Below are 12,947 nucleotides of genomic sequence, written 5' to 3'. Positions count from 1 at the left end.
CAAAATTCTTTAATTATTGTTTGTTTATAATTATTATTATAATTAAATCTGATCAAGAAAAAAATTAAGTCATTGGAAAAAAGTACATATATTATTCTAATACATCTTTATCTGAGGCTTTCTATAAGTAATAAAATATGAATTCGCTCAAAAAAATTTCAAAGTTTATTATATTTTATTTTTTTAGCGGGCAGCACAGGCAGTAATTTTTTTTAAATATTAAATTTTATTTTAATGGTAACCCATACCAATGGCCGAGTTGTTTCTGCATTGCTCTATTATTATTTTTAACTGCGAAGTATTTTAGTTATTTGTAATTCTTTTGAAAACTTCAACGTTATCATTTGATGCAGTGTTATAGTTTTAAATTCTCACAAAATGGTACTTTAGCAACACACCACCACGATGTTTAACCGCGGATGCGTTACGGACCGCAGTTCATTGCCTTATGTAAAACTGGTAATGGTGTTTCTTCCGTGAGTGACCGAAATATACAGTGACTTATGTGTATAGTTAGCTTGTTGATGTGACTAGTGAATAAAGTGTTAAAATGTCAAATTCAACGGCTCAAGTGTTAATGAAAAAGGGGAAACGAGGTGCAGCTGCGTATATCCATGCGGATTGCGCGAGCGGTTCACCGCAGCACCTCGGCCCACTTCTTGAAGTCTTGCTGAACCCCAGCAAGGCTATAGATGAGTGGGAGACGATCGACTGGTGTCGGTGGCTTCTAGCGGGCGGTAGAACACCAGACGAATTCGCCGCAGTTGGTTAGTAAATTCAATTATAACTGTACTCTTTTAATTGTATCTCGTTCTTTGTAGGTTATGAACAATAATTTGTGGTGATGAAGCAGTTTTATAAGTAAGTCTGTATTCACAACAGAAAATTGCGCAACTGTCGCAATAAAATAAAACCCAAGTAACAAATTCAGATTCTAGTAAATTCTTGTTTTGAAATGTAATATATTCCCTGCATGAAGATGTGTTCAACCTATCAGAATTCAGAATGATTTAGTATCTTCACTGAATGTTTCAGTGGATTTGAATAATTGACATTTAGGTAGCAATTTATCTTATTTAAATTAACACTAACCACTTTTTATAAATGATATGAAATAAAACAGTTATAATGGAAAAAAGGATGTCAACAATGATTCATAGTATTGGTCTTGTAACGGATAATTTATATAATGTATCCATCATTATTATGGCCTGTTTCTAAACAAGGTTATGTCCTTATTGTTTCAAAAGGCAATATACACATGAGCCCATTTTAAGAAACCAAACCTATGACACATGACTATGACAAACAATATGAATGTAATATTTTTCAATACTTAACAAACATAGTTTTAAACTTCTATAACACTTTTGCAATTATCTTTATGACCAATATAATAAATTCTCACAATAGCAAACTGTAAACAATAAAAAAATACTGTATTTTTATTTAAAATAGGAATTCAAAAGAGTATTAACTACAGTATAGTTTGTTTTGTGCATGGCTATAGGCTTAATGCTAAGAGACATTTAAATTTTAAGGATAAAAAAAAAATAGTAAAAATATTAAAATTAAAGTTTGTTTCTAGTTCACAAAAACATTATTTCAAAAATATGTCTTAACAATATAATTGACTTTTATATTGAAATTTCCTTAACACTTAAATCTTAATGCAGTATTTAAAAAAAGACATCAAGGAAATTGTGCAATTAGTTTACTTGGTTGCAAGGGTTTGCTTTGCAATCCTGTCTGGGTAGGGGTCTGGTAGTGGGTGGGTACCTCTCATTCATTATGTATTGTACCACCAAGCAGTAATATTTAGTATTATGTTGTTCTGCTTCGAGGGATGTATGAGCCAGTGTATCAGGCACAAGGGACATAGCCCATATGACCATCTGCTTACCAATTAAAAAAAAGGAAAAGTAAATTATAGAGAAACATTTCTCTATATACATTGTTTATGTCTATTATGTTGCCATGCCCTTTTTGTAGTGACAATGTCACGGAACAGATGTCATATGACCTCGAAGCAGAGATGAATCATGTAGTCTCGTAGTGAGCTCAAGGCGAATGCTGTATAGATTACTGCTGTCTGCCAGTATGTCTGTCTTTGTGTATTTAGTTGATATTTATTAATTGTTTATTTTAAACAAATGTTCAACTAGTTGGAGACTTGTTCAACGCCTTCCATGTAACATGAGTTCTCTGTACAATAGTCTTTTTTCCATATAAAGGTAAATTGGTAACTGTATATAAAAAAGTTGCCAATTTACCTTGTAGTATAAAGTATACACATGGGTGATCAGAGTTTCTGATATAACCATAAGATGTCAACACTAATAGTGATGTGTAATTGTTGGTGATTCTTTAGAACTGCAAACAAAAAAAAGTGTTTGTAGACAATGTTTAACTGTTGATGTGGCTGTTGTTAATGCAAATTGTAGTGATCGCCTCATCTATTTAATTCATCACCAATAACCTACATTGGTGACAGAGGTTAAATGACAATCTCTCAATAAAAATGAGGATTCTTACAAGACTGGTAGATAATTAATAACTCATTGTATCTTTATAAATGTAATGAGTGATACAAGGCATATAAGTAACAAATAGTTTTTCCATTAGATTATTAAATTTTAGTAAAGTCTGCGTAAGTGAGAAATGTTTATTTGGACACGGTACACAGTAAAAAGAATAAAAAAGTATAAAAATTTAAAATAAAAAATAATAAAAAAAAGATATTAACTAATTATAACTACTAACTTAATTACAAAAAAACAAAAACAATACAAAACAACACAATGATACTTAACATGTCCATTCATTCATTCAAGGGTTACCATTCAGCTTCCAAGTTGGGTTCCAAGAACCCAACGCTGATTTATAATGGTAAGTCAGACTTAATTAGGGACCTGATGTATGTCAATTGACTATTAAAGACCTATGTTACTCGACCTGTACTATATAATTTATATTTTATTTATTATAGGTTTGGTATAACATATTAATCACAGCTAAAGGGAACTGGTTGGTAACCGGACAAGTACAATGGGCCTGTCAAGCACTTCACTTGTTTATAATTATCTCATGCTCAGAGCAGGAAAAAATCATTTGGAAATGTCTTATTTCTGAAACATAGGGTGGTAGAATAAGTTCTTAATAAAAACTTAACCAAGACAGTTACTACTACTGCTAAATTACATTAAAAGTCAAAATAATTTAGAATGGTATAACTGGGATTTCAAAATTAAGATTTTTTATTACTTTTCATATACCTAGTATTCAAAATAGCCCAGTTTAAAATGACTGTTGCCTTATTTATTGTTGTAGTTTTTGTACTTTAATATAAGGACACTCAACAAACACATCATTATCTAAATACTAGATCATATATATCAAGATACATTTTTATATTTAAGATGGTTCTATTGACAATTTCAAATTAACTTGGAAATATAAAAAAAGTAAAAAAATACGAAATTTAAACGCAATTAATTCCCATTTACTTGTTTTTAAAGAATATATACAAGATATTAACCTAGTTCATTGTAGTTGTAAGAGGGTCAAGTCAATCCGCAACAATATAAAAACTGTAAGGCTAGGCGCACATTCGCCATGAAAAACTCGTCGGTTGATTGCGTTTAATAAGTTATCGGTAATTGACTAATTATAATTTTACATAAACTAAATTTAATTATAAGCTTCAGAAATTATATAATACCTGTATGTTTTTTTTTTATCCGAAAATTTAATGTTTAATTATGCATATATGTAACAATTCAAGAACCGATTTCAAGACTAATAAAAGTGTTTCGAGTCTTGGATAACCGGTTAATGTGGCGCCAAATTAATTGTACATTCAAATACAAATAGGACATATTAATATCTGGGAAATAAATAGGGCCTTAACTTGGATATCCTTTATAACCTTATTATCTTGGTTGGAGGGTGTACAAGTCCGACTGCGTAGGCACCTCCCACTCATCATAAATTCTACCGCCAAGCAGCAATACTTGGTACTCCTATGTTCCGGTTTGAAGGGTGGTTGAGTCAGTGTAACTACAGGTACAAGGGACGTAAGATCTTAGTTCTCAATAGGGCAGAGATGACCACTCAGGTCACCCAATTGCTCGGCGACTATAAACGATACCATTAAAAAAGACCGAATTTCGACGGCTATTGTTAATATAGACTAGGTAACTACGCTGAATGCGAAACTACTATTTATTTTTTTTACGTCAAAAGTGTGTTCGCAAACACAGGTGCAGTCTCTATTTGAAGGAGGAATACTTTCGTAATTCGGTGCGACGACAAACGCGACACGACCACAAAGAGTTCAGGCGAAAAAGTTGACCTGGCTTCCGAGGGAAATGTAATTACTGCCAATTTCAAGTCTTGGCCTAATATTGCCAAAAAATCGTTTAGGTTTGAACCTACGACTTCCGAATTTTTAGCCTTATAACCGATTTGACCCACGGGGCAGTGAAAGGGTTTATGTATTTGGTTTGCTAGCGGTTTTTACATTTGTCTTTTTTACATAAATATAAAACTATATACATCCGTAGATTATGTAAAATCATTTAAAAGCTAGAGATATATGTGTCAAGATATGTTATAGCCTTTAAATTCTCATAGTCAAATTGCACAACGGTCGGAAACAGATCAGGTGCAGAATACACGGATTTGTAAGATACGCAGTAGTAAAATCATCGAAGTACAAGGGCCGACTGAGATGATATTCAAAGAAAACCCTTCTATACATTTTATTAGCTGGGACCGTATCATACTCAGCGTGACGAAGTCGCTCCTTGAGACGAATCTGCCAATGCCTTTATTGAACTAGTAACATGATTGCATATCCATATAATTTTTTTTTAAAGATCTATCCTAGGATAAAAGTTCAACGCTCAGAGACGAAACAGACCGAAAATATATAAATATATGTATAACTTTTTAATAATATACATATATGAATTCAGAGAAATTATACAAGTTAGTAAGTATATATATATATATATATATATTAATTTTAGGCAAATGTATGAGATTAGAGAAATAAAATATCATACCGATACCGACCACATTTGGACATATGATATTTTTTTAAATGTACTTGAGATTGTTAAGAATTGAGACGAAAAAATGTGATCGGTCAGCGTAGCTGTCGTCTTGAAATAGTTTCAAACACCTGTGTGTTAGGTTCCGGAAACCGCAAACAATACAACCGACTCGTTTTTGTGTGGAATCTGTTTGACCCCAACGATGTATTGACGTTTTCTTCGAAGCGGAGATCTCACTAAATAGTAAACAAATTAAAGATATTTGGTGTAAATTAGTAAATACGAACTGCTATCTGTATAACACGTATATAACGAAGAAGAGGGGAAGTGCTCTATTATATTATAACTTTTTTTAGCTTTTAGACTATTAACTCCTTAGTGGGAAATACCTGTACATTATACCGATCGAATGAAAAATTTTAAATTTATATTTTACGTACAATTTGCCAATAGATCTGCTGTAACGTAATTTGAGAATCGTTTATTGGTCTTTACTTCTTGTTGTTGTTATTCTTACTCGACAAAAAGAAAATATTTTATATATAGATTTTTTTTACTTACATTTATCTCATACTAGTATATTTTTTGAAGTAGGACATCGACTTTTTTCATGACCGGATATTATAAGATAGGGAATAATATTGAATTAAAAAAATAGGATCCTATTGTATGCTACTAAGTGTCTAAAGAAGTGCAGACGTTATAAGGCGTTATCGAGGTTTAAAGAATTTAAACAGACCAAATTAATCACTTAGCTAAAGGACTAAAAAGTTGTCTTTAAAAATAATATATTATGATTTTAGATTACAATTTATAAAACGATTATTCAAGGACCCGTTACACAGAAAAAAATCAAATCATGGTCAAGATTCGTTGTCACAAAGTTTGAAAGACTATCACAGGGTGTCAATTTCTAGATATTTTTAAAAAGCCAATATTTTTATAAATATTTTCTTTATTATTTTTCCTATCGCCCATTTCCGGCTTGACGTTGATTTCTGGGACGCCTGTATACTAGTTTTCGTTGGTTGTCAATTATTCACACGGTATCTTTATACCTATGTATATTATCGTAAACTTGTATTAGAACCTATTCAGCAGTTTTTGCATGAAAGAGTAACAGACATCCATAGATACAAACTTTCGCTTTTATAATATTAGTAAGGATTCATTTTCCTAGAATATTCTGCCAGGAGGATTCTCGCCTGTGACAAAAATCTCAAAAACAGTAATAACAAATTAATAATATAATATATTAATGATAGCGTTAATATGCGTCAACTAGCTCAATTGGAACACGTGCCAACGGTGAGTTCGATATTACTGCAATCTGCTAATGCCAATGTCAAGTTCTACACGAAAGAACCAATTCTGTAAATAAAATACAATGGATATAATTAATTTCATAACTTAACGTATAAAATAAACAGCGCGATCTTGAAGCACCTTCTGCCTCGCACCACCACTCTGTGGAACCAGTTTTGCTGAAAGTTACTGAATCCGAATACCTAGCAATAAACACTTTCTCGTTTTACCAAAAAAAATATTATACCTACGGAAAAATATAAATTTGCTTGAGTCTTCCCGCTTCGAGGGATTTTGAATTAAAACCTAATATATTTCTTCAATCAAGCCTCATTTATTTATAATAAAATTGAATAAGTTATAAGGAACGATCACATTGTTATTATAAGGAAACATTTATGTATTTACTTAAGAATAACAAATTTGAATAAACACGATCTCTATTCAATATTAATAATTTTGCCTTATAATACATAAATAAATAATAAATTGTAATTAAATTTGTTTCGATTACGATGCTTTAATTTTGCGCAAAATAATTGTAAGCCCTCCTGGCTGAATTTCGGTAGCCAATCTTAAGTATGTACTAAAGTAGCGTCAACAGATGGACTATAATAATCCAGTGTGATATCAAGCCGATACGATAGGAGTGTGACCGACGGTTTTACGTGTTATCCGAGTCAAGTGGAAAACACCACAGGCAACTCTGGTCTACTACTGACTACTAAGAAATTCATCATACTTTAATTAAAACTCCTCGTGATCGGCAACCCTTAAATCTAGTCATTGAACTTACACGGCAGTAATTGTAACATAATTGTCAAGCTTATAAAAATACTCATGTCACAGCATGTAATCGCTCAACGTTAAATCTGAAATGCACCATCCAGTATATTATAATTAGTTCCCCTTGACAGTTACAAAGTTGTCTCATCTGTGTAATTTAAGGTGACTAAGCTGTCCGTATTCCTAGGATATGTTCTTGTTTCTAATGTCAACTGATTAAGGTTTAAAAAAAATCAAGCAGTTTTTTTATCTTACCAGCAATTTGCGCGGACAAGTTTGAACGTAGCTATCATTTTGTATGTAAGAATGTATACAAATACATTGAATAATTATAGTTTCAATATCTGTAGCATATGCCATAAGACATACGCAATGTACCATATACTAGTCGAGTGTTATCAATATCAGTTGGTTGTTAAACTTACGTAACCGCGTATACTGCGGAGCTGAGTCTTCCTGTTAATGGCGATAAATGAGGAATTCACCTAAAGTCTAATATATACTTCAATTTAATTATTCAAAGTTTTCATATAATAAATAATTAATCGGATAATAATCTTTTTGTTTATTTTATATAAATAGTATCCTATACGAGGGCTCTATATATTATACAAACAAACTATAGTATATTCCAATCGAGGAAGGAATGAAGACAAATACATCTTAGATTTACGTATTCCATGCGATTTGCTAATAGCTCGGCTTCATTGTGCACTATCAACTTGTTGATTAATATATATTTATTTATAATTAATTTATATATTAATTATAATTTATTATTATTACAACACTATTTCACTTAACTACTTATATCCACTTTAATTTCACTTACAATGTTCCGATAATATTTTCGTTGACGGTCCATTCACCGTTTTATCGTAAATCCATAATATCGTAGATTATTCAAGATTATTCAATTCAATTTTCGACCAATGACCACACGTCAATTCGATGTCAAATGTTGTTTATTTGGATTTTGTCCTCTTATGCTTGGAATAGACTATAGTTGGACGGTACTATAACGGTTTTTTTTTCATAGAAATAACTTTATATTTTATTGTTTTAGCAAAGACCATATCATTCTCAGCGATACGAAAAAGCTATTTGAGACGAATCTTGCATTACATATTTTATAATATTTTTTAAATTATAAATCCTAGAGATAATGTTCATCGCTGAACCCTTCAGAAATTCATGAACAGTAGTTTGATAGTACTATACTAGAAACTTTTATGCAAATGTAAACAAAAACACCTGATGCCGAGATACAACGATGTGGATATTTTGAAACCTCCATGAAAAGTAATTATGTTATGTGTTTGCCTAAATTCGTCACCATGGGTAATCGGTCAATCGGTCTAATTAATCTGTCTAATTAATCTCCAACACAAATATGTACATCAACATCCATTTAAATTATACTACTTTTTGGCCGGTATGAGGGGGGGGGGGTGTTATGGTGTTATTCGTTTTGCGGAGTTTATAGGTTTTTTCAAATCATATCAAAATCAAGTTTATAGGTATAAAAGTAGCCTGTCCTTCCCTGGAGTCAAGAGTGCTTCGTTTGTAAAGCAACAGATAGACCGACGGTTACTTTCGCATTTATAATATTAGTATACATTAGGTAAGATTAATAGCGACACTACGCAGTCTCGCCCACTTTAAATTGTCGTGACAAGCGTGAATATGATATTTTTGTTTTGCATGAAAGAATAATTATAATATGTATATTCCTTTTGTTTCTATCATCATCGACGTCATCATGGCTACCCTAATGACTACCATAAATCAATTTGCAACATAGTCGCTAATCGTTGTACTGTGTTGTATAAAACTATGTACGTAAATATTATTTTGTTTCTTGTTCGTTTGAGTTCTGTTATTACCTATTATAAGTTGTAACACAATGGCTTTTTGTCACCTGACTCGTTAATAATGTCGTTGTCCTCATAGTGTTTGACCTAAATATATATATATATATATATATTTTTAATTCGAATTTATTTATACAGCGTGTTCTGTCTGATATAACTATATGTTTTGCTACCGGATAGTAAAACTAAAATGTGTTAGATGAAAAGACTTGCATGTGTTAGATGAAAATCTGCCACGTTTGTATCCACTGACCTGCGCTTGAGCAGCCTAGTGGAATAAGCTCTAAGTGTACTCAAAAGGAAAGGACGTCGTAGCCCGCATTGTGACAATAACAGGCTCCGTGTTTTTTTGAAAAATTAAATTTAATAAATAATTTAATTTAATTAAATCGGGAAAAAAATAATTTAACAAATATATTTTCCTAACTCGTCAATTAGCAAAATAATGAGTCTTGTTTTAAAACGTCACATTAATTAGATCGATCGAAACTATATAAAGAATCCATTAAAAGAAAGAAAGAACAGGTGTTTATAAAGTGCTCCCACAGACCTTTTGTGTATGCATTTATAAAATAATAAAATATTAACATTTTAGGAGGACGTTATACATCTTTCGTAATCAGACCCGGAAATGTAACCCTAGGCAGGTGTGTCGTATATTTAATTGCTAAATGGATATAAATAATATTACACATACAAATTACGATGGATTTACTAAAGTTATACATTTTATAATAGTAGCTTGATATTCATGTATTTTATTACGTTACTTAAATTATATTTATGAAATCTTTTGTTTGACAGACTGCTAACAATGCTAACAGTCAAAACTACTGAGACTAGAAAGGACGTAGTAAGGTCAAATCCTTAAATCACTTAGGATTTTTTGGAAATGTTAAGTTTAAAGGAGATTAATCGGAATCTCCAATCGTATTTTTTTTTGTGGGAAGTCAGGTCGAGCACGTATGTAAAACCTTCTATCTTATGTGTATTGCAAATATTCGTAGGCGTTGGTAGGGATCACAATCCTATACCACTATACCAAAATGTCCTAATAATCGATTCTCAATTGATGACAAGTAGAACCAATAAATATAGCAAAATATAAAGCTTAACTCTCAACTCGAATTTAAGTTATATTCAGTAGATAATTTCTAAATTCCATTTCTAATATAGTAGTCGTCAAAATATGATACGGAAAGCTAATAATGCAAGATGCATTTATATGTAAATTTGTAAACTCATCAGATATTCTGCCGCTAAGCAGCAATAATTGGTATTGTTGTGTTCCGGTTTGAATTGTGAGTGAGCCAGTGTAACTACAGGCATAAGGGACATAACATCTTAGTTCTTAAGGTTGGTGGCACATAGGCGAAGTAAGGGATGTCCCATCAGGTGTCCCATTTGCCGGTCCGCCTACCTAATACATAAAAAAATAAATAAAAAGAATGTATCATAACTTTAGTTTTATACGCTTACTGATATTTTGTTTGGCGTTCATATCATCATAGATTTTGTTTTTCTTGCGTTGCGTCGTTTGTCTTGCTTTGCCTTGTCTTGCAAAGGCTAACGATACGATAAACATTTCGATAAATATACACTGAACAAGTGACTGACTCGTATTTCATTTTTAGCAGTGAATTTTTCTAATTTAAAATTGTATATCCCTTAAAGTGTTATAACCTATCAAATAAAATGAATATCATGGACGAAGATATCGATGAATATGCACATAAATAATAATCCTCTTCTAATCTGGGTTTCTTCAAACGAGGCGTGAAGAGGCATCTTGCGAGCCGGCCGCGGTATGGCGAGGGCGGCTAGTGCAGTTCATTCTTCCCGACTGTACTGGCCGTCTTCACGTTTGGACTCCATCACGTGGAATGGAGTCATTTGCCTTCCCCATAAATAAAAAATAATAATATTAGACTAATTTATTTAGGATTACTTCCCTTTTTTCGAATTCCAAGTAATCATATTAACAAAAATAATAATGGTATTTCACATATTAATAAATATATGTAAAAGACATGAAATGAAAACTAAATCAACAGTTAAACTCAATGGTATTAAACGAGTTTGACTGAGTGAGAAATGAAATTATTTTCAAATTGATTCAATTAATAAATATAATTTTTATTGATATAAACGTTATGATATATTGCAAAAAAATATCCTGTCTTGTCGTAGCGCGGGTAAGTCGAACCGGTCAAGTCGTGGCAGACAGAATAGATTCCTGAAGGTCTAAATGAACCGGCGTATAGATCATAGCACTAGATTGAAACCAGTGGCCAATTTCTCATGTATGTTCATTGTTCAACAACTATATGTATAAGTATCGCTTAGCTATATTTAACTGAATATATACAATTTGGTAAACATTGTACATATTATATTTAAATGAATATATAAACTTTTTGAACGTAACTTTAGTGTTGTGTATTATATATAATATAGATAAATAAAGTCAGTATGTATTTAAATTATATATTTGTTTTGGGTGTAACCAACCCCGTCTGTGGTGAGTACCGCCCACTAAAGATTAATTAAAGTGAAACAAAAACAATTCAAAGGCTGATCTTATTATTGAAATAGTATGTAATAAATATTGTTTTATATACAATATAATACCAGTTCCGTCTGCCTGTTGTTGAAGATTTTCTGGAAAAAAGCATCCTATGCCAACCTATCTATTTCTATGACAAATTTAAATCGGATCCGTTTTACCATTCTGGCGTGTTCGAGTCACAAACATCCGATCATCCAAACTTTTCCATTTATAATATAACTAAGAGTAGTTATATTAGCATTTGATGTATGTATTTCAGCATCTCTTTAAATTTGTAAATAGTTATCATTTTCGACCTAAACATAGAATTTGCTACAATATAGAATTATAAGTTTTTCTTAATTTTGAGTTGGTAGATAGGATATTGACCTTGAGCGTCGTTATTTTCTAATTGTGTGTTTTAACCCCACCTGTCTGAATATATCATTAAAATAGAAATATACGTGTATATATATTTTTTAAATATACGAAGGTTTACTTAATTAATTTCTATATATTCAAATATAATTTAATTGATCTTAAATTAGACCAATTACACTTAACTCGATCTATAGTACATAATAACAAGACTATCTCTTGAAAGTAAATAATTAAATCCATACATTCAGATTAACGATGTACAAGGGTTGCGGTTCAGTAGTCATACCGGAATGATCTTCGAATGGGAAGAGGTTGTCTACCTTTGTGGTATATCGCATATGCACTACTTGCAGTTTGCATCTACAGTTACCATTTGTGTTCGTATGTGAACATGAACATCATCATCGTCGCAGAATACTTCTTAGAACGTACTCATCACTAAAAAAATATCGTATGAAAAATTCCTCTAGTAGTTATCGACCAAGTCGTAACATTTTGTCACAACTGTCAAATATAAAAAAAATGTTAGTGGTCAAAAAACATTTCGACTCCAAGGATGGTCGAAAACATTTGACTCGCTCTTAATATGAGTCAGCTAGCCTTCGACGACGGCTCTGTTTCGTTTTGGTAACCCGCTCGCGAGACACGGTCTTCCTTGTCAGTGCATTGACTCGACCACTTCTTGCCTGTCCGTGCTTACCGGCCGAGCCGTGCGTTGACCCCGCTGAACAGCTGATCGCTATACACGTGCCGATCCTCCCCTGTACACTGAAAGGAACTAGTTCTAAGAATAAACAGGCATCTTTTTGCTGCTATGAGTAATTGAGTGCATCTTTATAGTATATTGTTTTTAAGTATCGACTCCTTGATTCGGTTCCGTTTTTAGGTTTCTATACACACGCTTCATACATATTGGATTATCTCGGACTTTGTGAGACAATAGTTAATAACAACACTAACAATTGTTTTGTATAGTTTATATTCGCTTATTAT

General features: G+C 31.9%; 1 protein-coding gene across 1 annotated transcript in view; it reads left to right on the top strand.

Annotated features, from left to right (window-relative positions):
- The first annotated feature begins 252 nt into the window (after positions 1–252).
- The window catches only part of LOC125068004 (E3 ubiquitin-protein ligase Ubr3), a 69,758-nt gene continuing 57,063 nt past the window's right edge, over positions 253–12,947 (top strand). Inside the window, exon 1 of the mRNA XM_047676938.1 lies at positions 253–767. Coding sequence (XP_047532894.1) covers positions 551–767 — 217 coding nt within the window. The 5' untranslated portion in view covers positions 253–550. The remainder of the gene's footprint in view (positions 768–12,947) is intronic.

Source organism: Vanessa atalanta, chromosome 13 (genome assembly GCF_905147765.1).
Source record: "Vanessa atalanta chromosome 13, ilVanAtal1.2, whole genome shotgun sequence".
Lineage (NCBI taxonomy): Eukaryota > Metazoa > Arthropoda > Insecta > Lepidoptera > Nymphalidae > Vanessa > Vanessa atalanta.
The sequence above is the reverse complement of the archived record's forward strand: the minus strand, read 5'-3'. Positions and strand labels throughout refer to the sequence as shown.